Below are 26,051 nucleotides of genomic sequence, written 5' to 3'. Positions count from 1 at the left end.
TATCAACTCTGCTCTTAAACGCATCTCCCCCATTTCACGTACATCTGCTCTCACTCCATCCTCCCGCCACCCCACTAGGAATAGGGTTCCCCTGGTCCTCACCTACCACCCCACCAGCCTCCGGGTCCAACATATTATTCTCCGTAACTTCCGCCACCTCCAACGGGATCCCACCACTAAGCACATCTTTCCCTCCCCCCCTCTCTCTGCATTCCGCAGGAATCGCTCCCTACACAACTCCCTTGTCCATTCGTCCCCCCCATCCCTCCCCACTGATCTCCCTCCTGGCACTTATCCGTGTAAACGGAACAAGTGCTACACATGCCCTTACACTTTCTGTAGGAAGAGGTGCAGTCGACGTTTCAGGCCGAGACCCTTTGTCAGGACTAACTGAAGGAAGAGTGAGTAAGAGGTTTTAAAGTTGGAGGGGGAGTGGGAGATCCAAAATGATAGGAGAAGACAGGAGGGGGAGGGATGGAGCCAAGAGCTGGATAGGTGATTGGCAAAAGGGATATGAGAGGATCATGGGACAGGAGGTCCGGGAAGAAAGACAGGGGGGGGGAACCCAGAGGATGGGCAAGGGGTATATTCAGAGGGACAGAGGGAGAAAAAGGAGAGTGAGAGAAAGAATGTGTGCGTAAAAATAAGTAACAGATGGGGTACGAGGGGAGGTGAGGCCTAGCGGAAGTTAGAGAAGTCGATGTTCATGCCATCAGGTTGGAGGCTACCCAGACGGAATATAAGGTGTTGTTCCTCCAGCCTGAGTGTGGCTTCATCTTTACAGTAGAGGAGGCCGTGGATAGACATGTCAGAATGGGAATGGGATGTGGAATTAAAATGTGGAATTAAATGTTTCTGTGCTGTTGTTTTTCTATGGTTTCTATTTTCTAACTGCCCCTTACAACACCTCATATACCGTCTAGGTAGTCTCCAGCTCCTTGGTATGAACATAGAATTCTCCAACTTCCGGTAATTCCCTCCCCCTCCCTTCCCCTATCCCTATGTCACTCTGCCCCTCCCCTAGCTGCCTATCACCTCCCTCGTGGTCCCGCCTTCTTCTACTACCCATTGTGTTTTCCCCTATTCCTTCTTCACCTTTCCTGCCTATCACCTCCCTGCTCCCCTCCCCTACCCCTTTATCTTTCCCCTTACTGGTTTTTCACCTGGAACCTACCAGCCTTCTCCGTCCCACCCTCTCCCCACCTTCTTTATAGGGCCTCTGCCCCTTCCCTCTTCAGTCCTGACGAAAGGTTCCGGCCCGAAACGTCGACCGATCGTTTCCACGGATGCTGCCCGACCTGCTGAGTTCCTCCAGCGTGTTGTGAGTGTTGCTTTGACCCCAGCATCTGCAGAGTAATTTGTGTCCAGAAACTGCCCCCCTTTCACCAGCCCTCCTGGATGAGGCTTGGAGGGGGGACCTGATAGGAGAGGACAGAAGGCCATGGAAGAAGGGGAAGAGGGAGGTGATGGGCAGGTAAGGAGATGAAGTGAGAGAGGGAAATAGGAACGGTATCATCAGCAGCCTTGAGTGTGGCACTGGAGCTGTGCTGGTTCACCCAGTCACAAGTGTACAGGGTTAGATCGGTGGGAGGGGGCTACACACACAGCCTTGGCAGGTTTCAATGAGAACCCCCCTCCCCGTTCTTCTAAACTGTGCGAGTACAGGGCTAGAGTCATCAAACGCCCCTCATACATTAACCCTTTCATTCCCTGGATCATTCGCGTGAACCTCCTCAGGACTCTCCCCAATGCCAGCACATCCTTTCTTCGAAAAGGGGCCCAAAGCTGTTCATGATGCTCGAAATGCCCTCTGGTCCTGGACTACCCTTCTCTGGGAAATATCGACTCTATACTTTCAATATTTGATAGGTTTCCATGAAATTACACCCCCCCCCCACCAATTCTCCTAAACTCCAGCGAGTGCAGGCCCAGGGCCATCAAACGCACCTCGCCTATTAACCCTTTCATTCCCGGGAACATTCTTGTGAACCACTTCTGGACTCTCTCCATTGTCAGCTCATCTTTTTGTAGATATGAGACTCAGAACGGCTCTCAATAATCTACTGAGTCATTGACCTTGTAGCTACCCAAGGTTACCTCGGTTATTGTGTTAGTTTGCCCGTATCTGTCCCAGGTTACCTGGGCTACTGACTGTCCAATCAGAAAAACACACAACTCCGCTACAGCTTAGATGCTCCGCACTCCACCATGTGAGAGTCATGGCTAGCGATGTGTTCGTGAACAGCCCGTAACCACTCACCATTTAGTCTGTGTGCTGCTTTCCCACAATTTCGGCACCGCCTGAATCCCAATGTCCCGCTCCAGCTTTCTGATGCTGAAGCTCTTGTCCTGATAGGACGTGCACTCCACATAGCTGTCCCTGGCATCAGCAACGTTCCAGTCAGACAAGGTCACTGGAGCCCCAAACTGCCGACGGACACGTGACACCACGAATTTCAGCTGTAATGACATGAATGGATTTCGGAGACAGCATGAATATCATCATAGGCACGACCTTTCCCACCATTGAGAATTTCTTCAGTCGGTGATGTCTCAATAAGGCGGCACCCATCACAAAGAGCTCTTACCATCTGGAACATGCCTTCTTCTCATTACTACCATCAGGGAAGAGGAAGATCCACACGCAACGTTTTAGGAACAGCTCATTCACCACCATCATTAGATTTCTGAATGGTCCATGAATCCATGAACACCACCTCATTATCCCATTTTTCCACAATTTACCTGTTCTCGTAACTCAACGCCTTCGTGATGTACTTCTACCACAAAATGACAAATTTCACACCATCTAGGTCAGTGATGATAAATCTGATCTGATTTATATTGCTGCTTCTCTATCTAGATGCAGATCTGACATTTATAATCCAGCCTCAGGCAGCATAATCAAAGACCCTACCCATCCTAGCCATTCTCTCTTCCCCCATCTCCCGTGAGCAGAAGGTACGAAAGCTTGAGATCACGTGCCAGCAGGCCCAAGATTAGCCTCCATTCTACTGTCATGAGACTCTTGAACAAGCCTCTCTTACACCAAAGATGAACTCTTGATTTCCTGATCTACTTCATCACGGCCCTTGCAGTTATTTGGGAAACAGCTTCTTCTCCTCCACCATCAGATTTTGATTCAGGGACTCTTGGATTCTTGAACTCACATCCTGCATGATTATAAATTTGCATTTTACTGCATTGTACTGTCTGTAGCTGCAGATTTATTGGGAATCCTGTTGTTTCACCTTGTTCTGCTGTGTAATGATCTGATCTACGTAAACTGTATACAAGAGAAGCTTTTCACTGTACCTCAATACATATAACAAAATAGACTACTTCCTACATCACAAGAGTTGCCAGTCAGCGTTAAACTCAACATGGGACTGCCTTAGGGAGTCCAGCTCCGCATCCTCCCCTTGGGGCTTCCTCCCAAAACCTTCCTCATGAGTGGGTATAGCTGAAAGGCAGCAGAGGTTTGAGATCAAAGTTTTCCTTCTCCTAGATGACCTGCCAACCACGGCTGACGAGCTCCATCTGCCTGAAGCGACTGGTTTTGAGGCGCCGGTAACCCACCTTTGCCCCTTCTCCTGTCGGTAGAAATGGATCCACTGGACTTGGTAGCTAGGCCACACATAAAGGCCAGGAGCTGAACTTGGTTGTCAGGGGCTATTTGAGGAGCTCATCCCCATCATCACCCCCCCAAACCCCCTCCTCCCCCTACCCAGCTGTGACAACCTTAGGGAACCAGCTTGCACTGGTGCAGATAATGAGGTTGGCCAAGATAACAAAAGCCCAGACATTTTAGATTGGCCGTTCTCCATCCCAGTAAATATGCACGTAGATATCAGCTGTGACCTTAGTTGGAGATTCTTCAAACTTTTCCTCTTCGATTTCAATGCCGCTGCCCAGGTCAATCCACGGCCTTCTTTTAGTTTCAATCACCACCTCAAAGTCTGGATTTTGATTCTCAGTGGCCTCGAAAGACTGCAAGAGAGAGACCAAGATCTGGAATCAGTTCCTTTCAGGTGATGTATTTTTTTGCATACTTTTTATGATTAGCTTTGTGCTTCGAAGCAGCGAAATGCATCACTTTGCGTCAGTGACCAACATGGTCCAAGGATTGTGGTGGCACAGGTGTTGCCACACTTCCCGCGTCACCGTGACACACCCACAACTCGCTGACTCTAACTATACATCTCTGGGATGTGGGAGGAAACCCACACAGTCACTTGGAGAACATAAGCTCCTGATGGAAACCAGTGGTAACCGAGCCTCAGTCGCTGGTGCTGTAAAATGTAGCACTAAACACCAGACTACCATGCCACCCGGTAAACACTGGTGTTTCCAGCAGTGAACAAAATTCACTCAGACTGATTGTCAATTATGGAAGGTTACTTTGAGAAAGAGGTGAAGCAACTCGATTACTTTGAAACAAGATAACTAACTGGTCCATCTTTGGACTGTGAGAGGAAACCAGAGAACCTGTCACTAAGAAAACATACAAACCCCTTATTGACAGCAGCGGGAACTGAATTCCAATCAGTCATCATGGATGCTGTAAAGTGGTTGTGCTAACTGCTAACCGTTTTTGGTTTTTGTTTGTGGTTTTTGTATTGCTATATTTATGCTCTATTCTTAGTTGGTGCGGCTGTAATGAAACCCAATTTCCCTCGGGATCAATAAAGTATATCTATCTACACTACTGTGCTGCCCTACCCATGCCATTTTGAAAGGTAAGGAGATTGAGTCAGAGAGATACAGCTTAGAAACAGGCCCTTCAGCCCACTGCGTGTCCTGACTGGTGTTGGGTGACTGTTTAATTGTCATCATTTTTGCAGTTTAACAATTCTTGCCTGTTAATATTTTTTATAACTGCTTATATACATGTGACTGTATAGTATATTTTCTGTGGTCACAGTATGCACACATAAGAGTTGCTGGTGAACGCAGCAGGCCAACTGAATGGAAAGCATCAAGTGTGGTACCAGCACCCAAGAAGGGCCAACCGAAAGACTTGAATGACTACTGTCCAGTGGCCCTGACCTCAAACATCATGAAGACCCTAAAAGGCTGGGCCTGGCTCACCTCCTATCCCTGGTCATATCAGCCTTCAATCCCCTGACGTTTGCCTACGAAGAGCACACTGGAGTGGTAATGCTGTCATCTATCCACTGAACAGAGCCTACTCCCATTTGGATAAGCAGGTCAGCACTGTGAAAATCATGTTTTGATTTCTCAAGTGCCTTCAATACCATGCAGTCCTCATTGCTGGGGGAAAAGCTCCATTCAATGCAGATTGGCACTTCCAATGTATCCTGGATAATGGACTTCCTGTCTGGCAGACCACAGTTCGTGCAGCTTCAGAGTTGTGTGTCACATGGCTATAAACAGCACTGGGGCCCCACAGGGGATTGTATTGGCTCCCATTCTGTAAACCCTGTATACCTTGGACTTCAGACACAACACTGGCAACACGCTGGAGGAACTCAGCAGGTCGAGCAGCATCCGTGGAAAAGATCAGTCGACGTTTCAGGCTGGAACCCTTCGTCAGGACTGTAGAGGGAAGGGGCAGAGGCCCTATAAAGAAGGTGGGGGGAGGTTGGGAAGGAGAAGGCTGGTACACTGGCTCAGGTCATCTACAGAAATTCTCTGATGACAGCAATAGTTGGGTGTATGAAGGAAGGATGGAAGAATGAATACAGGGCCCTGGTGGAGGACTTTGTCGAATGGTGCAAGCTGCAGCTCAACATCAGTAAGACAAAGGAGATGGTGATGGACTTTAGGAAGACTCAGCCTGCACAGCTCCTTGTTACTATAGATGGTGAGGACGTGGATGAAGTGAGGACCTACAAGTACCTGGGGGTGCACCTGGATGACAGGCTTGAGTGGATCACCAACACAGAGACTGTGTACAAGAAGGGCCAGAGTCTCCTCTACTTCCTGAGGAGAATGAGGTCCTTTGGAGTATGCAGGCCTCTCCTTCACATGTTCTACCAGACCGTTGTTGCCAGTACAATCTTCTATATGGTGATGTACTGGAGCAATGGCATCAACACAGGTGATGCCAACAGGCTCAGTAAACTGATTAGAAAGACTGGCTCTGTTATAGGAGTCAATCTAGACACACTGGAGGCTGTGGTAGAACAAAGGACTCTACGGAAGATCCTGGCAGTTCTGGACAATGTTTCTCACCCTCTGCATACCACCTTGGCTGAACAGAGAAACACTTTTAGTAATAGACAACTGTGCTGTTCCAAAGAGTGCTATATGAGGTCATTCTAACCCTCAGCCATTAGGCTCTATAATGAGTCAACCTAGCTGGGGAAATGACGACCCTCTCCTGTTTGAGGTAACTTATTTTTTTATTCTTTCTTACGTCTCTTCTAATCTTTCTATATTTGTAAATCTGTGCACTTGTAATGCTACTGTGACACTGTAGTTTCTTTGGGATCAATAAAAGAGGGAGGAGAAGATGACGGCGCGATGCAGTGCACGCGGCTGTTCCGAATGAATATCAATAGGTGTATCTAGGGGTGCCGTGCACAATCCGGATTTGATGGAGACAGCTGTGAGAAGCGCAGAGGAACATCTGGAGAAACTTCTGAAATGCCTGCTTCGCTGCCACTGCTACTGTACGATCGAGAATCTCCAGAGGGGAAGGCCCCGAATCCTGGGCTTTGCCTATTGCCTGTTGCCGGGGCCAGGGTCGAAGTGCTCAGCAGAGATGGTGCTCGGTGCTCGGTGTCGGAGAGCTGGTCGGAGGCTCAGACTTTTCGGACGGACTCGGAGTCGGACTGTGGTCGGATGCTTCCAGGATGCTGAATCGGCAAGTTTGCGGCGCTGGAGGTTCACCGTCTGCATGAGATGATGGGACTTTCGAGGGACTTTGAGACTCTTACTGTGCCATGGCCTGTTCTTATCAAATTACAGTTTTGCTTTGCACTGTTGTAACTATATGTTATAATTATGTGGTTTTTGTTAGTTTTTAAATTCGGTTTGTCATGTGTTTTCGTGATATCATTCTGGAAAAACATTGTATCATTTCTTAATGCATGCATTACTAAATGACAATAAAAGGGGACTCCGTGTCCTCATAATCATAAGTATCTATCTATGAATTTGAATGGAACGTTTCTTATCTATGGGGTATAAAAATCTGACCACGAGAACCTGCCATCTTTTGTTTCTTCTCTCCCTTTCACTACTGGCCTCTGTTATTCTTAAGGTCCATTTCCAATTTTCTCTGTTCTATTGGCGCTTAATAAAATGATCAGGAAACAGCAAGTTTTGTGCCTTTTTTCTGACTTCCGAAAGAACCTTGGATTAAAACCATCAAAATCCAACACTGGTCCCATCGTGGTCTGGTATCCTGGAGAAGGGAATGACTGAGGGACAGCACTGAGACCAATAGGCTACTGGGAATCCTGGCAATGGGAATGACTCCGGGATAGCGATAAGAGCGATGGGCTACTGGGAATCCCGGCAATGGGAATGACTCCGGGATAGCGATGAGAGCGATGGGCTACTGGGAATCCTGGCAATGGGAATGACTAAGGGACAGCACTGAGACCAATGGGCTACTGGGAATCCGGGCAATGGGAATGACTCCAGGATAGCGATGAGAGGAATGGGCTACTGGATATCCGGAGATGGGAATGTCTCAGTGATAGGGCTGATAGCAATAGGCTACTGAGAATCCTGGCAATGGGAATGACATGGGTAGGAATGAGACCAAGAGGCGACTGGGTATCCAGGAGATGGGGATCACTGGGATAGGGATGAGAGTGATATGTTACTAGCATTGGGAGTAAATTAGGAAACACACACAGTCAGCAATTCAGGACAGCTTCTTCCTGTCCACAATCCAATTTCTGGATGTATATTGAAACCACGAACACAACCTCACTACTTTTATTTCTCTTTTTGCTCTACTTATTTAATTTAACTTTTTAAAAATATATATACTTCTTACTGTAATTTAGTTTTTTTTATTATTATTACAATGTAGTGCTGCCACAAAACAAGAAATCTGAGGACACGAGCTGGTGATTCTGATCCTGATTTATTTGCCATGTGCACATTGAAACAGTGAGATGCCTTGTTTGAGTTAACGACCAACACAACCTGAGGATGTACTGAGGGCACACATCCCGGCGCCAACATTGCGTGCCCACGAACAACACAAACAACAACAGCAACGGCAAAACAAGGCAAGACGACAACAACAGAGCCACACACAAAATGCTGGAGGAGCTCAGCAGGTCAGGCAGCATCGATGGCAATGAATAAACAGAACATGTTTCTGGTGGAGCCCGTTCATCGAGACTGGAAGGGAAGGAGGAAGAAGCCGGGATAAGCAGGTAGGGGACGGGAGAGAGTAGAAGCTGGGGGGTGACTGGTGAAGCCAGCTGGGTGAGGGAGGAAGTGAGAAACCGGGAGGAGTTAGGCGGAAAGGTTAAAGGTCTGGAGAGGAAGGAATCTGATAGAAGAGGGTAGACCATGGGAGGAGGGGCACCAAGGGGAGATTATTGGCAAATGAGGAGAAGAGGTAAGAGGTTGGAATGGGGAATAGAAGAGGGAGGGGGGAAAATACAGTAAATTGGATAAACCATGAAACTGGCTTAGGTAGGTGCCGTGGTCACTATGGATGAGTGGGACCAGAAAGCCTGTTTTCTCTTTCTCTCTAGTCCTGACGAAGGGTCTCGGCCTGAAACGTCGACTGCGCCTCTTCCTATAGATGCTGCCTGGCCTGCTGCGTTCACCAGCAACTTTGATGTGTGTTGCTTGAATTTCCAGCATCTGCAGAATTCCTGTTGTTTTCTCTTTCTCTGTCTCCCACCGAGTCTCTCTCTGTCTCTCCACCCGCCGAGACTCTCTCACTCTGTCTCTCTCTCTCCCTCTCTCTCTCATCCCTCCCTGAGTTTTTCTTTCTCTCTCTCTCCCTTCCCAGGCCTTACTCTCCCTCTCCCTCCTCGAGTCTCTCCCTCTCCGAGTCGCTCTCCTCCCTCCCTCTCCCTCCCAAGTCTTTCTCTCTCTCTCTGAGTCTGTCTTTGTCTCTATCTCATGCTTAGTGTCTCTCTCTCTCTCTGAGTTTCTCTCTCTTTGTGTGTGTGTGTGTCTCTCTCTCTCTCTCTGTCTCTCTCTCTCACTCTCTCTCTCTCCCTCGCTCTGAGTGTCTCTCCCTCTCTATCTATCTTGAGAAGCAACTCAATACAGGAATTACACAACTATTTTTATCCACTGCCCCTTTTGAGCCTCCTTGCTGATTAATAATTTAAACTCAATAATCCTTTCCTAGTTACAGTTACCAAGCCAGATGGAACAAGGATATCTGGAGTGTGTTGTCACAGATCACACGTAATTGTATTGAATGAGTCCTCCTTTTGTTTCTTCGGAATAAAATTACTCACATTCAGGATTATCCCCTTCATCATTTCATTGAGTGCAAGGTAGAAATTTTGTCCGTACATGGAATCGATATCATAGACTACCAGAAGTTCATTGCCTTGGTAATCCTGTGTTGAAGGAATAATTTATTAAAAGCATTCTTAAAACTTCAGTAAAAATCCCAGAAAGATATATGGGGGTGTGTACAGCTACAGGTAAATACATTCAGGCTTCTGTGTTATGCTATTCAATGCTCAGTCATCTGCTAAATTTACGTTATGTAGTCAGGCTTTGACAAATTTATTAGAACGTAGAACTGAGAACAGTACAGCACCTTCAGTTAAATTAGTAATCCAATGGCCAACCTAACTAATCTCTTCGACCTACTCAATGTCCATATCCTTTCATTTTTCTCACATTCATGTGCCTATTTAAACGTCTTTTAAAAGTCCCTACTGTATCGGGCTTTACCATCACCCCAGCCAGCACATTCTAGGCACCCTCCACTCTCTGTGTAAACACCATGCCCCTCGGCAATCGGCACTGATCTGGGCCGACAATTACGTGTCGGGCGGCATTAATTTCAGCTTTTTTCTTAAAGATGTGCTGTGTGCCTCCCGGCTACCGCTGGACCCCTGCATGCTTCGCGGCAATGTATCGGTCGGCGGCCTGGACGGTGGGGGCCATTGCACCACCCCAGCCTCTGACGACTCAGCCTAACACACCATCATCAGTGTGCTTTGTCTTGTCTTCCCGATTCCAGTAAGTGATACTACACTGTACATACATTATTTCTACCTTATATCGGCTGTGTATTTTTACGTGTTATTTGGTATGATTTGGCAGCTTCATAGCTTAAAGGTTACTGGAGAGCGCTTGCGCGGTGTTTTTGCCAACAGCGCTTGCGTGAGATTTTCTGCCGAGAGCGCTTGCGTGAGATTTTCGCTTTGGTGAACAGCTCAGTAACGATTGTGGAAAAGTATTTCTACTTTATATAGGCTGTGTATTTATCATATTATTCCTGCTTTTACTATATGTGACTGTTATTTTAGGCTTTATGTGTTATTTGGCATGATTTGGTAGGTTTTTTTTGGGCCTGCGAACGCTCACAAAATTTTCCCATATAATTAAATGGTAATTGCTTTTTCGCTTTACGACATTTCGGCTTACAAACCGTTTCACAGGAACGCTCTACCTTTGGATGGCGGGGGAAACCTGTATTCCATTATCCAGACCCTTGCCCACTCACTTAACCTATCTATATCCCTCTGCAGACTCTCTGTATCTTCTGTACAATTTACTTTTCCACTCAATTCAGTGCCACAGGCAAAATCAGATACACTACACTCTGTCCCCTCTTCCAGATCATTAATGTATATTGTGAACAGTTGTGGGGCCAGCATCACCCCTGTGGCACACTGCTCACCACTGATTGCCAACCAGAGTAACACCCATGTATTCCAAATCTCTGCTTTATATTGGTCCACTATTCCTCTGTCCATGCTAATACATCACCCAAAACTCTATGCATCTTTATCTTATGGATAACTCTTTACATGGCACCTTATGGAACGCCTTCTGGAAATCCAAGTAAATTATGTCCATCTGATCCCCTCTATCCACTACACTCATTAAATCCTCAAAGAACTCCAGTCAAACAGCACTTGTCTTTTCTGAATTCATGTTGCGTCTGCCTGATGGATCCATTTCTTTCCAGATGCCTTGCTATTTCTTCTTTAATGATAGCTTCAAGCATTTTCCCCAACTACAGATGTTAAACTGACTGGCCTATAGTTACCTGCCTTTTGCCTACATACTGTTTTAAACAGTGGTGTGACATTCACCGTCTTCCAATCCACTGGGACCTGCCCAGAGTCCGGAGAATTTTGGTAAATTATCACCAAAGCCTCGACTATAACGTCTGCCATTTCTTTCAGCACCCTGGGATGCATTCCATCAGGACGAGGGGACTTGTCTATCTTCAGGCCCACAAGTTTGCTCAGCACTGCCTCTTCAGTGATAGCTATTGTATCGAGGTCCTTACTTCCTATTGCATATATAACATCTCTCTTTGGCATGTTAGCTACGTCCTCCACCTTGAAGACTGACACAAAATAGTCATTCAAAGTCTCCGCCAATTCCTCATTACCCAATATCAATTCCAGCTTCTCGTTCTCCAAGGAACCTACATTCACTTTAGCCACCCTTTTCCGATTTATATAATTATAAAAAATTTACTACCTGTTTTTATATTTGTGGTAGTTTATTTTCATAATCTGTCTTCTCTTTCTTTATTGCTCACTTAGTGGTTCTTTGTTGCTTTTAAAGTTTTCCCAATCTTCCAGTTTCCCACTACTCTTGGTGACTTTGTATGCACGAGCTTTTAGTTTGATGACTTCTTTTATTTCCTTAGTTATCCAAGGCTGGCTCTCCCCACCCTCACTGTCCTTGCTTTTAACTGGAATATACTTTTGTTGAGTACCATGAAAAATCTCTTTGAAAGTCTTCCACTTTTCCTCAACTGTCCCACCATATAGCCCATATTCCCACTCTACACTTGCCAAATCCTCCCTCATCCCATTGTAGTCTCCATTGTTTAGGCATAATACACTGGTTTTAGGTCAAACTATTTCACCCTTCATTTGTACAAGAACTTCAATCATACTGTGATCACTCTTTCCAAGAGGATCCCTAACTACAAGATCACTAATTTTCCCTGTCTCATTGCACAAGACCAGATCTAAGATAGCACGTTCCCTTGTAGGTTCAGTAACATGCTGTTCAAGAAAGCCATCACAGATGCATTCTATGAAGTCCTCAAGGAATGCGAGAACCTCTGACAGGATCGTTGGGGTTCTCTCTTCAACTTACTCGAGATATCTATAATGAGCACTGCACGCGCAGGCCCCTTAGCATTGTCAATGATCCCTCCCATCTGTCCAACAATCTCTTTGACCCCCTACCATCAGGCAGGAGGTAACATGGCATTAGGTCAATAACTGTTTGGGTGGGAAACAGCTACTTCTCCCGGGACATAATATGACTGAATCCCTGCCACCACGAATGACTCTCATCATAGACCTCATCACACATGAAGCACCAGTAGTGTTATACAGTGTACTTTTTAAACTTGTATCGTATATGCACCTTATTATTTGTTAGTTTACTTGGGGTAATATTACTTTATGTGTTGTGTGTGAGTTATATGTACTGTGTTGTGCACCTTGGTCCAGAGGAACATTGTTTTGTTTGGGGGTATACTATACATGGGTATGGTTGAATTTGAACTTAACTCAGTACCAACCATGATTGGGTGCTTGTAGGGATGGAAATCAGACACAGCTGCCCTTGTCTTCATGTCATCGATGATGAACTCCTTTTTGATTAACTTGTATGGCTTCTCCTGGGTGACGTCCCGGTCAATTACACATTGAAAGATTTCCTGAGTCTTGGAGGTGAGATAGAGAGGGGCCACGGCTTCAGTGAACACTGTAAAGAAAGACATGGATTTCTAATCTCACATACTGCTTAGCAGCAGAAAATCAAAGTTCAAAGTAAATTTATCACCCAAGTACAGATATGTTACTATCTATGACCCTGAGAATCATTTTCTTGCGGGCTTCACTGTAGATGAAAAGAAACATAATAGAATCACCCAAAGTCCACACACAACAAGTTGGATAACCAGTGTGCAAAAGACAACAATCTGGGCAAATACAAAAATTTTAAATAATAATAAATAAATAAACAATAAATATCGAGGGCATGCGATGAAGAGACCTTGAAAATGAGTCCACAGGTTATGGGGACAGTTCAGTGTTGGGGTGAGTGAAGCTCTCCCCTCTGACTGTTTGTTCCTGAGCCTGGTGGTGTGAGTCCTGAGGCTCCCGTAGCTTCTTCCTGATGACAGCAGGGAGAAGAGAGCATGATCTGGGTGGTGGCTGCCCTAGGTAATGAACGGGTTCAATTTTCACAGATGCCCTTAAATCCAGTTTGCCCGTAAGTCAGAAAATACACTTCCTGTGATAACAATCCCTTCAGGGATATAACTAGAGACTACTTATGGCAATTGCTCTGTGCATGACCACAAGAAACCGCAGTGCTCGGCACATCCCAGAAAGCAACCTCCCCTCCAAGGGCTCTGTCCACACTTCTCTCTGCCTCAGTAATGCATCCAGCATAATCAAATTCCCCCCCACCCCCATCATTCTCTCTGGACAGTGAACGATGGAACCAAGGGAAAGAGGAGGGGGATCAATTAGTGGAAGATGACTTCTCCTATAGAATGAATAACATCAAAATCACAGAGCAACACATACAAAGAGCTGCAGATATACAGAGATCTATGCAGTATCTCTGCAAAGATGCTCTGCGTAAGTGATCAGCATTTATGGGCAGTATCTCTGGCTTCTTCCTCCTTTCTTCCCAGTCCTGATGAAGGGGTTTGGGCCAAAACGTCAACTGTTTATCATTTCCATAGATACTGCCTGACCTGCTGAGTTCCTGTAGTATTTTGAGTGTGTTGCTCTGGATTTCCAGCACCTGCAGAATCTCTTAAGTTTATGATTTGCTGCCTTGTTATTCCTCATTTATGTACACCATTTATTTTGTAATTTAGCAGAATTCTACATCTTTGCACAGTACTACAGCATCTGTTAGTCTTGCGAGACCATGGATCTGCGCCTGGAAAGTCTTCACTCTCCAGGGCGCAGGCCTGGGCAAGGTTGTATGGAAGACCAGCGGTTGCCCATGCTGCAAGTCTCCCCTCTCCATGACATCGATGTTGTCCAAGGGAAGGGCAAGGGCCGATACAGCTTGGCACCAGTGTCATCGCAGAGCAATGTGTGGTTAAGTGTCTTGCTCAAGGACACAGCACGCTGCCTCAGCTGGGACTCGAACCCACAACCTTCAGATCGCTAGTCGAATGCCTTAACCACTTGGCCACGTGCCCACCACAAAATAACAAATTTCACATCATATAAGACAGTGATTATAAAACTGATTCTGAATTACTGGAGCCCAAATTTCCTTGAGTAAAGTGCCACCAAACTGCACGAGTGTTGATGATTGAGGTTTGTCCCCAGGTTGGGAATGTCAGATACAACAGTATACTGTTTGTTGTCTTTCTGGTCCTTCCAGGGAATTAGAATATCAAAGAAAGGATGTAATATTGATACTTCATAAAGCGTTGGCGAAGCCTCACTTGGAGTATTGTGAGCAGTTTTAAGACCATAAGAGCAGAATTAGGCCATTCAGCTCATCAAGTCTGCTCTGCCATCCCATCATGGCAAATCCCGGATCCCACTAAACCCCATAACCTTCTTGCCCTATCTTTTGATGCCTTACCTCTGTTCTATAAGGTCACCCCTTAATTTTGAGGCCGTGCCCTCCAGCTCTGAATATCCCCACCATAGGAAACATCCTGTCTACATCCACCTTACAGGTTTCAATGAGATCCCCACGCATTCTTCTAAATTCCAGTGAGTACAGGCCCAAAGATGCCAAATGCTCCTCAGACATTAACCCCTTCATTCCCAGCATCATCTTTGTGAACCTCATCTGGACTCTCTGAGATATGGGGTCCAAAACTATTGCCAATACTCCAAGTGCGGCCTGACTAGTGTCTTCTAAAGGCTCAACATTATCTCATTGCCTTTATATTCTATTCCCCTTGAAATAAATGCCAACATTGCATTTGCCTTCTTTAACACAGGCTCAACCTGTAAATTAACTTTCTGGGAGTCTTGCATAAGGACTCCCAAGTTCCTTTGTACCTCTGATGTTTGAACCTTCTCCTCATTTAGATAATAGTCCGCACTATTGTTTCTTTTACCAAAATGCATTATCGTACATTTCCCAACATTGAATTCCATCTGCCACCTTTTTGCCCATTCTTCCAATTTGTCTAAGTCCTGCTGCAATCACATTGCTTCCTCAGCACTACCTACCCCTCCACCTATCTTCGTATCATCGCAAACTTTGCCACAAAACCATCATTTCCATTATACACAAACAACAGGAATTCTGCAGATGCTGGAAATTCAAGCGACACACATCAAAGTTGCTGGTGAACGCAGCAGGCCAGGCAGCAGCTGTGGGAAGAGGTACAGTCGACGTTTCAGGCCGAGACCATTCGTCAGGACTAACTGAAGGAAGAGTGAGTAAGGGATTTGAAAGTTGGAGGGGGAGGGGGAGATCCAAAATGATAGGAGAAGACAGGAGGGGGAGGGATGGAGCCAAGAGCTGGACAGGTGATAGGCAAAAGGGGATACGAGAGGATCATGGGACAGGAGGTCCGGGAAGAAAGACAAGGGGGGGGGACCCAGAGGATGGGCAAGAGGTATATTCAGAGGGATAGAGGGAGAAAAAGGAGAGTGAGAGAAAGAATGTGTGCATAAAAATAAGTAACAGATGGGGTACGAGGAGGAGGTGGGGCCTTAGCGGAAGTTAGAGAAGTCGATGTTCATGCCATCAGGTTGGAGGCTACCCAGACGGAATATAAGGTGTTGTTCCTCCAACCTGAGTGTGGCTTCATCTTTACAGTAGAGGAGACTGTAGATAGACATGTCAGAATGGGAAAGGGACGTGGAATTAAAATGTGTGGCCACTGGGAGATCCTGCTTTCTCTGGTGGACAGAGCGTAGGTGTTCAGCAAAGCGGTCTCCCAGTCTGCATCGGGTCTCGCCAATATATAAAAGGCCACATCGGGAGCACCAGACGCAGTATATCACCCCAGTCGACTCACGGGTGAAGTGTTGCCTCACCTGGAAGGACTGTTTGGGGCCCTGAATGGTGGTAAGGGAGGAAGTGTAAGGGCATGTGTAGCACTTGTTCCGCTTACACGGATAAGTGCCAGGAGGGAGATCAGTGGGGAGGGATGGGGGGCACGTATGGACAAGGGAGTTGCGTAGGGAGCGATCCCTGCGGAATGCGGGGGGGGGGAGGGAAAGATGTGCTTAGTGGTGGGATCCCATTGGAGGTGGCGGAAGTTACGGAGAATAATATGTTGGACCCGGAGGCTGGTGGGGTGGTAGGTGAGGACCAGGGGAACCCTATTCCAAGTGGGGTGATGGGAGGATGGAGTGAGAGCAGATGTACGTGAAATGGGGGAGATGCGTTTAAGAGCAGAGTTGATAGTGGAGGAAGGGAAGCCCCTTTCTTTAAAAAAGGAAGACATCTCCCTCGTCCTAGAATGAAAAGTCTCATCCTGAGAGCAGATGCGGCAGAGACGGAGGAATTGCGAGAAGGGGATGGCGTTTTTGCAAGAGACAGGGTGAGAAGAGGAATAGTCCAGATAGCTGTGAGAGTCAGTAGGCTTATGGTAGACATCAGTGGATAAGCTGTCTCCAGAGACAGAGACAGAAAGATCTAGAAAGGGGAGGGAGGTGTCGGAAATGGACCAGGTAAACTTGAGGGCAGGGTGAAAGTTGGAGGCAAAGTTAATAAAGTCAACGAGTTCTGCATGTGTGCAGGAAGCAGCGCCAATGCAGTTGTCGATGTAGTGAAGGAAAAGTGGGGGACAGATACCAGAATAGGCACGGAACATAGATTGTTCCACAAACCCAACAAAAAGGCAGGCATAGCTAGGACCCATACGGGTGCCCATAGCTACACCTTTAGTTTGGAGGAAGTGGCAGGAGCCAAAGGAGAAATTATTAAGTGTAAGGACTAATTCCGCTAGACGGAGCAGAGTGGTGGTAGAGGGGAACTGATTAGGTCTGGAATCCAAAAAGAAGCGGAGAGCTTTGAGACCTTCCTGATGGGGGATGGAAGTATATAGGGACTGGACATCCATGGTGAAAATAAAGTGGTGGGGGCCAGGGAACTTAAAATCATCGAAAAGTTTAAGAGCGTGAGAAGTATCACGAACATAGGTCGGAAGGGATTGAACAAGGGGTGATAAAACCGTGTCGAGGTATGCAGAAATTAGTTCGGTGGGGCAGGAGCAAGTTGAGACAATAGGTCGGCCAGGACAGGCAGGTTTGTGGATCTTGGGTAGGAGGTAGAAACGGGAAGTGCGAGGTGTGGGAACTATAAGGTTGGTAGCAGTGGATGGGAGATCCCCTGAGCGGATAAAGTCGGTGATGGTGTGGGAGACAATGGCCTGGTGCTCCTTAGTGGGGTCACGATCGAGGGGTAAATAAGAGGAGGTATCCGCGAGTTGTCGCTGTGCCTCGGCAAGGTAGAGGTCAGTACGCCAGACTACAACAGCACCCCTCTTATCGGCGGGTTTAATAATAAGGTTAGGATTAGTGCGGAGGGAGTGGAGAGCAGAGCGTTCCGAAGGAGTGAGGTTGGAATGGGGACAAGGTGCGGTGAAGTCGAGACGGTTGATGTCCCGTCAGCAATTAGCGATAAAGAGATCCAGAGCAGGCAGAAGACCAGAGCGGGGTGTCCATGAAGAAGAGGAGGGTTGAAGATGGGAGAAGGGGTCATCGGTGGGGGTGGAAGAGTCCTTGCCGAAGACGTAGGCTCGGAGACGGAGACGGCGACGGCGGAAGAAAAGTTCTGCATCATGGCGAATGCAGAACTCGCTGAGGTGTGGGCGAAGGGGGACAAAGGTGAGGCCCTTACTGAGGACAGAGCGATCTGCCTCCGACAGCTGAAGGTCGGAGGGGATGGTAAAGACCCAGCACGGATGAGAGCTGGGATCAGAGGGGGGAGGGGGGAAGCTGGGGGTGTCAGTGGAGAGGGGAGGGTTGGGGTGAGAGGAAGATGGAGCCTCTGAGGGCCCAGGAGTTGACGGTGGGATCTAAGGGAGATGAGGTTGCAGAGTATTGGTGGGGGAAGGGGAGACGGGAGTCACAATAGCAGCAATAAAGACCCGGCCTGGAGTTCAAGGCTGGAGTCGCAGTTGGTGGTTGCGCAATCACTTTGAATGTGTCCATGGTCGTTGCTGGAGTCCGGGTTTTGAATATGCCCTGAGGTGTTGGAGCCGGCGAGATCAATGGCAGGGGCCGCAATCTGAAGTTCATGCCTGCTAGTTTCAGGGCCAGCAGGTTCTGGAGACCGTAGATGTAGGATCTTGCGATCTTTGCCTAACATGACAAAGTCAAAAAAACGGCGATTGCAGGCGTGAATCCGACGGAGGATGAAATAACGGGTAGAACCATTACAGACGGCGAAGAAAGTGTCCCGAAGGTGTGGAAGGGTCTGGGATAGGGACACCAAGTACCTCCTCATGGCGGAGAGAGTCGCCTTCAGAGCTTGACGGGAGAAGCGGCGAGAGGCAGAGTCAATAAAATGTGAGTACCTGGGATCCTCAGAAGGTCCAAATTGAGAGGCTTGGAAACGAATCCTAAAGCCAACTGGAGTAAGTTGGTAACATATTATTCTCCGTAACTTCTGCCACCTGCAACGGGATCCCACCACTAAGCACATCTTTCCCTCCCCCCCTCTCTCTGCATTCCGCAGGGATCGCTCCCTACGCAACTCCCTTGTCCATTCGTCCCCCCCATCCCTCCCCACTGATCTCCCTCCTGGCACTTATCCATGTAAGCGGAACAAGTGCTACACATGCCCTTACACTTCCTCCCTTACCACCATTCAGGGCCCCAAACAGTCCTTCCAGGTGAGGCAACACTTCACCTGTGAGTCGACTGGGGTGATATACTGCGTCCGGTGCTCCCGATGTGGCCTTCTATATATTGGCGAACCCGAAGCAGACTGGGAGACCGCTTTGCTGATCACCTACGCTCTGTCCGCCAGAGAAAGCAGGATCTCCCAGTGGCCACACATTTTAATTCCACATCCCATTCCCATTCTGACATGTCTATCCACGGCCTCCTCTACTGTAAAGATGAAGCCACACTCAGGTTGGAGGAACAACACCTTATATTCCGTCTGGGTAGCCTCCAACCTGATGGAATGAACATCGACTTCTCTAACTTCCGCTAAGGCCCCACCTCCCCCTCGTACCCCATCTGTTACTTATTTTTATGCACACATTCTTTCTCTCACTCTCCTTTTTCTCCCTCTGTCCCTCTGAATATACCTCTTGCCCATCCTCTGGGTCCCCCCCCTCCTTGTCTTTCTTCCCGGACCTCCTGTCCCATGATCCTCTCGTATCCCCTTTTGCCAATCACCTGTCCAGCTCTCGGCTCCATCCCTCCCCCTCCTGTCTTCTCCTATCATTTTGGATCTCCCCCTCCCCCTCCAACTTTCAAATCCCTTACTCACTCTTCCTTCAGTTAGTCCTGACGAAGGGTCTCGGCCTGAAACGTCGACTGCACCTCTTCCTACAGATTTCCATTATCCAAATCATTGACAAACAATGTGAAAAGTAGCAGTCCCAATACTGACCCCTGAGGAACACCACTAGTTACTGGCAGCCAACCAGAAAAGGCCCCTTTGATTCCCACTCGCTACCTCCTGCTTGTCAGGCATTCTGCTATCCATGCCAGTATCTTTCCTGTAACGTCATAGGAATTTATCTTGTTAAGCAGCCTCATGTGTGGCACCTTATCAAACGCCTTTTGAAAATCCAAGTAAATGACATCCACTGCCTCTCCTTTGTCCACCCTGCTTGTTACTTCCTCAAAGAACTCTAACAGATTTGTCAGGCAAGATTTCTCTTTACAGAAACCGTGCTGACTTTCACTTATTTTATCATTAGTCTCCAAGTACCCCGAAACCTCATCCTTAATAATAGACTCCAACACTTTTGCAACCACTGACGTTAGGCTAACTGGCCTATAATTTCCTTTCTTTTGCCTTCCTCCCTTCTTAAAGAGTGGAGTGACATTTGCAATCTTCCAGTCCTCCGACCATGCCGGAATCAAGTGATTCTTGAAAAATAATGATCAATTACCACTTCAGCAACCTCTCTCAGGACTCCGGGATGTAGTCCATCTGGTCCAGGTGACTTATCCACCTTAAGACCCTTGAGTTTGCCTCACACTTTTTTCCTTTGTGATAGCAATGGCACTCACCCCTGCTCCCTGACACCTACAGACCTGCAGCACACTGCTAGTGTCTTCCACAGTGAAGACAGACACAAAGTACTCATTAACTTCGTCTGTCATTTCTTTGTCTCCCATTACTACCTCACCAGCATCATTTTCCAGTGGTCCAGCATCAACTCTCACCTCCCTTTTACTCTTTACATAACTGAAAAACTTTTGGTATCCCATTTTACATTATTGGCTAGTTTACCCTTATATTTCATCTTTTCCCTTCTGATAGCTTTTTTAGTTGCCTTTTGTTGGATATTAAAAGCTTCTCAATCATTCAACTTCCCACTCATTGCCATTTGAGAACTTCTTCTGTGGGACATATCTATCCAGCGCCTTGTGAACTACTCCCAGAAACCTCAGCCATCTCTGCTCTGCAATCATCCCTGCCAGTATCCTCCTCCAATCCACCTGGACAAGCTCCTCTCTCATGTCTCTGTAATCCCCTTTATTCCATTGTGATACAGATATATGTGTCTTATGCTTCTGCCTCTCAAACTGCAGTACGAATTCAGTCATATTATGATCACAGTCTCCTAAGGGTTCCTTTACATTAAGCTGACTAATTAGACTGGGGTTATTACACAACGCCCAATCTAAAATAGCCTTTCCCCGAGTAGGCTCAAGCACAAGCTGCTCTAAAAAGCCATCTCATAGGCATTCAACAAATTCTTCCTCTTGCAGTCCGAGACCAACTTTATTTTCCCAATCCTCTTGCAGACTGAAGTCCCCCATTACGATTGTGACATTACCCTTATTACATGCCTTTTCCAGCTCCCTTTGTAATCTCAACCCCATACCTTGGCTACTATTTGGAGAACTATATATGATTCCCATAATGTTTGTTTACCCTTCTTAACTCCACCTTCAAAGAGTTAGCAGTCTCTGACCCTATGTCACCTCTTTCTAAAGATGGAATTCCATCTCTTACCAACAGAGCCACACCACCACCTATGCCTTCCTGCCTGACCTTTCAACTTAAAGCATACCCTTTAATATTAAGCTCCTAACTCTAGCATTCTTTCAGCCACGACTCAGTGATGCCCACAACGTCATACTGACCAACCTCTAATTGCACGACGAGTTCACCCACCTTATTCTAAATGCTGTACACATTTAAATACAGCACCTGCATTTTTCACCCCTTTGAATTTTGCCTCTTTGGTACAATCTCTTTGCTCTAAATGCATTTGTACCCAATCATTGGTTCGTCCTTCTTTATATTCATGTTACACCCATCATCTACTTGTAAACCTGTTGGCTCATCCTCAGCTCCATCATTCTGGTTCCCATCTTCCTGCCATATTAGTTTAAAACACTCCCAACAGCTCAGGTAAACCTGCCCGCAACAATATTGGTCCCCCTCGGATTCAAGGGCAACCCATCCCTTTTGTACAGGTCCCACCTGCCCTAGAAGAGGTCCCAATTGTCCAGAAATCTGAATCCCTGCCACCTACTCCAATTCTTCAGCCACACATTTATCTGTCACCTCATTCTATTCCTATCCTCACTGTCGCGTGGCACAGTCAGCAATCCTGAGATTCCTTCCTAACTCTCTGTATTCTGTTTTCAGGACCTCCTCCCTTTTTCTAAATATGTCATTGGTGCCAATGTGTATCACAACTTCTTGATGCTCACACTCCTTTTTCAGGATATTGAGGACATGTTCAGAAACGTAGCAGATTCTGGCACCTGGGAGGCAAACTACCATCCATGTTTCCTTTTTGCATCCACAGAATCACCTTTCTGACCCCGAGGACAGAGACCACTATTACTGCTGCCATGCTCTTCAGTAACATGTCTGAACGACTGGCATCCTGGCACACTCACATCAATAATGAGCAAACGCTTTGAGAGGCTGGTCAAGGACTCCATCTTCAGCATGCTACCACCCAAACTGGACCCCTACAATTCGCCTACTGATACAATCAACAGATGACACAATAGCCACAGCTCTACCCACTGTCCTTACACCTCTGGAGAATAAGGATATTTATGTGAGAATGCTGTCCTTGGATTACAGTTCAGCATTCAACACCATAATTCCCTCCAGGCTTGACAAGAAGCTCAGAGACCTCGGCCTTGACCCTCCCTTGTGCAGCTGGATCCTGGACTTCCTGTCAGATCACCAGTAGGTGGTAAGAGTGGGCTCCCTCACCTCCACCCCTCTGACTCTCAACACAGGAGCCCCTCAGGGCTGTGTCCTAAACCCCTTCCTTTACTCTCTATATACCCATGACTGGTCGCCACCCACAGCTCCAGTCTGCTAATTAAATTTGCTGATGATATTATATTGATTGGCCTAATCTCAAATAATAATGAGGCAGCGTACAGAGAGGAAGTCATCACCCTGATACAGTGGTGTCAAGAAAACAACCTCTCCCTCAACATCGCAGAAACATTGGAGCTGGTTGTGGATTACAGGAGGAATGGAGACAGGCTAATCCCTATTGACATCAATGGAGCTGGGGTTGAGAGGGTAAACAGCTTTAAATTCCTCGGCATACTCAACACCGAGGACCTCACGTGGTCTGTACACAACAGCTGTGTGGTGAAAAAAACACAACAGCGTCTCTTGCACCTCAAGACAGTTGAAGAAGTTTGGCATGAGTCCCCAAATCCTAAGGACTTTCTACAGGGGCACAATTGAGAGCCCCTTTATGTGCTCTGGTATGGGAACTGTACTTCCCTCAATCACAGGACTCTGCAGAGAGTGGTGCGGACAGCCCAGTGCATCTGGTTGTGAACTTCACACTATACAGGACATTGTCAGAGACAGGTGTGTAAAAAAGGCTCAAAGGAACTGAGTCACCCCAACCACAATCTATTCCAGCTGCTACCATCTGGGAAATGGTACCGCAGCATAAAAGCCAGGACCAACAGGCTCCGGGACAGCTTCTTCCACCAGGCCATCAGACTGATCAATTCACACTGATACAATTGTATTTCTATGTTATATTGACTGTCCTTTTGTACACACTATTTATTACAAATTAGTATAAATTACACATTCAGACGGAGACGTAACATAAAGATTTTTGCTCCTCATGTACGTAAAGGATGTAAGAAATAAGGTCAATTCCATTCAAATCCCTACCCTTCTGAGCTACAAGGCCAATCTCATTGCCAGAGGCACAGCTACTGTTGCTTCTCCCATGTAGGTTGTCTCCCCCCACCAACAGTACTTAAAATGTACTTATTTTTGAGAGGGGACGGCCATAGGGGTGTTCTCCACTATCTGACATTCTCCCTTCCCCCTCTTGACAGTCTTCCATTTATCTGTTTCCTGTAGCCCTGGGGTGACTACCTTCCTGTAGTTCCCGTCTATCACTGCCTCACTTTCCCTAACAAGCCGAAGGTCATCGATCCACAGCTCCAGTTCCCTAACACGGTCTCTAAGGAACCGTATCTCGATGCACCTGGTACAGATGTGGCCACCGGGGAGGCTGGAAGTCTCCTGGAAATCCCATATCTGATACCCAGAACAGAACACTGGCTCTGTAGACATACAATTATCCTCTCAAGATTTAAATAAGAAATAAGGAATTAACCTGCCTCCCTACCTTGCCTCCGCCCAATCTCACTGAAGCCTTGTTGAGCCGAAGCCTCACTACTCTGCCTCAGACCACTCCGACGACGACCGCTCCCACAGTGACCACTCCACTAGACGGTACCTCTGTTTTATAGAGACTGGGTTCTTAAAGCTCTTCACTGGACCCACACGGGAATGCTTCTGTTGCATCAGTGCAGTACTCCAATCAACGACTGTTGGGCCCCTTATCTAAGAAAGGACGTGCTGATATTGGAGAGGGTTCAAGGGAGGTTTGCGAGAATGATTCAGGGAAGGAAATGCTTATTGTATGAGCAGCATTTGATGGGTCTCGGTCTGTACTCACAGGAATTCAGAAGAATGAGGCGGGAAACTCATTGGAATCTATTGAATGTTGAAAGGTTCAATAGAGTGGCTGTGGAGAGGATGTTTCCTATGGGGGAGAGTCTAAGGCCAGAGGACACAGCTTCAGAATAGAGCGACATCTATTTAGAACGGAGATGAGGAGGAATTGCTTTAGCCAGAGAGTGGTGAATCTGTGGAATTTTTTGTCACAGGCAGCTGTAGAGGCCAAGTCTTTATGTATACTTAGGGCAGAGATTGATAGATTCTTGATCGGTCAGAGCATGAAGGGATAGGGGAGAAGACAGGAGATTGGGGCTGAGAAGGAAAATGGATTAGCTGTAATGAAATGGCGGAGCAGACTCGATGGGCCAAATGGATGTTCCTATATCTTGCGGTCTTATGACACAAGAGAGACCACAGATGCTGGAAATCTGGAGGAATTCAGGAGTCAGGAAGCATCTACAGAGGGAAATGAGCAATTTATTATTGTCATGTGCACCAAGCTACAGTGAAAAGCCAGTGACAGCCAACGTTTTGGGTCGAGACTCTTTGTGAGAATGGCACCCTAGTGTAGCAGTTCTGTAAGGAGTTTGCACATTCTCCCCGTGACTGCTCTGGTTTCTCCCCAGGTTTCAAAGATGTACAGTTTAGACTTAGTGAGTTGTGGCCATCCTACGCTGGCCGCAGAAGTGCAGTGAGACTCGCTGGCTGCCCCAGCACATCTTCGGACTGTGCTTCAATGTTTTGCTGTACATGGGACAAATAAAGCTAATGATTTTTGTAAACTGTCAGTGAGGAGGAGATGTTATCAGCTCAGGTAGGCAGGGTCGACATGGACAGGTTGGGCAGAATGGACGGTTTCCATCTCAGGTGGCACAGTGGCACAGCAGCTGGCATAATACTTTACAGCAGGGCTCCCCAACCTGTTTTGCACTGCAGACCGGTTTAATATTGACAATATTCTTGCGGACCGGCCGACCGGGTGGGGTGGGTGGTGTTCAAGTAGGGTTAAACTCACCTAAACATGTTTTACAGTTAGGATAGCCAACTTTCTCACTCCCAAATAAGGGACAAAAGTAGCAGTCAAATCCCGGGACACTTGTGCTTACCCCAGGAAAGACTACCATGACCAGGAAGCCTTCCACGGGCACCTGCGTGCGCATGCGTGTACGTGCCGATTTTTTTCCCACAAATCGGTTTTGCCTTAATCTTCCCGACTATACTGTACATACACTATTTCTACTTTATATAGGCTGTGTATTTATCATATCATTCCTGCTTTTACTATATGTTAGTGTTATTTTCGGTTTTATGTGTTATTTGGTATGATTTGGTAGGTTATTTTTTGGGTCTGGAAACGCTCAAAAGTTTTTCCCATATAAATTAATGGTAATTGCTTCTTCGCTTCACGCCATTTCGGCATGAAAGGTTTCATAGGAACGCTCTACCTTAGCGGGGGAAATACGGGACAAGTGCGGTCCCGTATGGGACAAACCAATTTTGCCCAATATACAGGATGTCCCAGCAAATACGAGACAGTTGGTAACCCTATGTTCAAGTTGAACAGTGCGTGACAGGGAATGAGGAAAGGTGCAGCTGACTCATATCGTTTCCTCGCGGCCTGGTAGCACACGCTTTGCGGCCCGGTGGTTGGGCACCGCTGCTTTACAGGACCAGCGCTCAGCATTCAATTCCTGCCACTGTCCGTAAGGAATCCATACAACCTCCCTGTAATTATGTGCTTTCCCTCCAGATGCTCTGGTTTCCTCTCACATTGCAAAGATGTACCAGTTAGGGTTTGTTGGTTGTGG

The 26,051-nt window shown here is 47.0% G+C and overlaps 1 protein-coding gene across 2 annotated transcripts in view; it reads right to left on the bottom strand.

Moving 5' to 3' along the window:
* Positions 1-26,051, bottom strand: part of dnai3 (dynein axonemal intermediate chain 3) — a 142,261-nt gene that overhangs the window by 88,673 nt on the left and 27,537 nt on the right. For both annotated transcript variants that reach the window (XM_063065070.1, XM_063065069.1), the window contains exons 3-6: positions 12,698-12,882; positions 9,417-9,521; positions 3,862-3,990; positions 2,261-2,460 (exon numbers count right to left, since the gene is read on the bottom strand). In XM_063065070.1, the coding sequence (XP_062921140.1) occupies positions 2,261-2,460; positions 3,862-3,990; positions 9,417-9,521; positions 12,698-12,882 (619 nt within the window). The remainder of the gene's footprint in view (positions 1-2,260; positions 2,461-3,861; positions 3,991-9,416; positions 9,522-12,697; positions 12,883-26,051) is intronic.

This window comes from Mobula hypostoma, chromosome 12 (assembly GCF_963921235.1).
Source record: "Mobula hypostoma chromosome 12, sMobHyp1.1, whole genome shotgun sequence".
Classification (NCBI taxonomy): domain Eukaryota; kingdom Metazoa; phylum Chordata; class Chondrichthyes; order Myliobatiformes; family Myliobatidae; genus Mobula; species Mobula hypostoma.
This window is presented reverse-complemented; position numbering and strand designations above follow the sequence as displayed.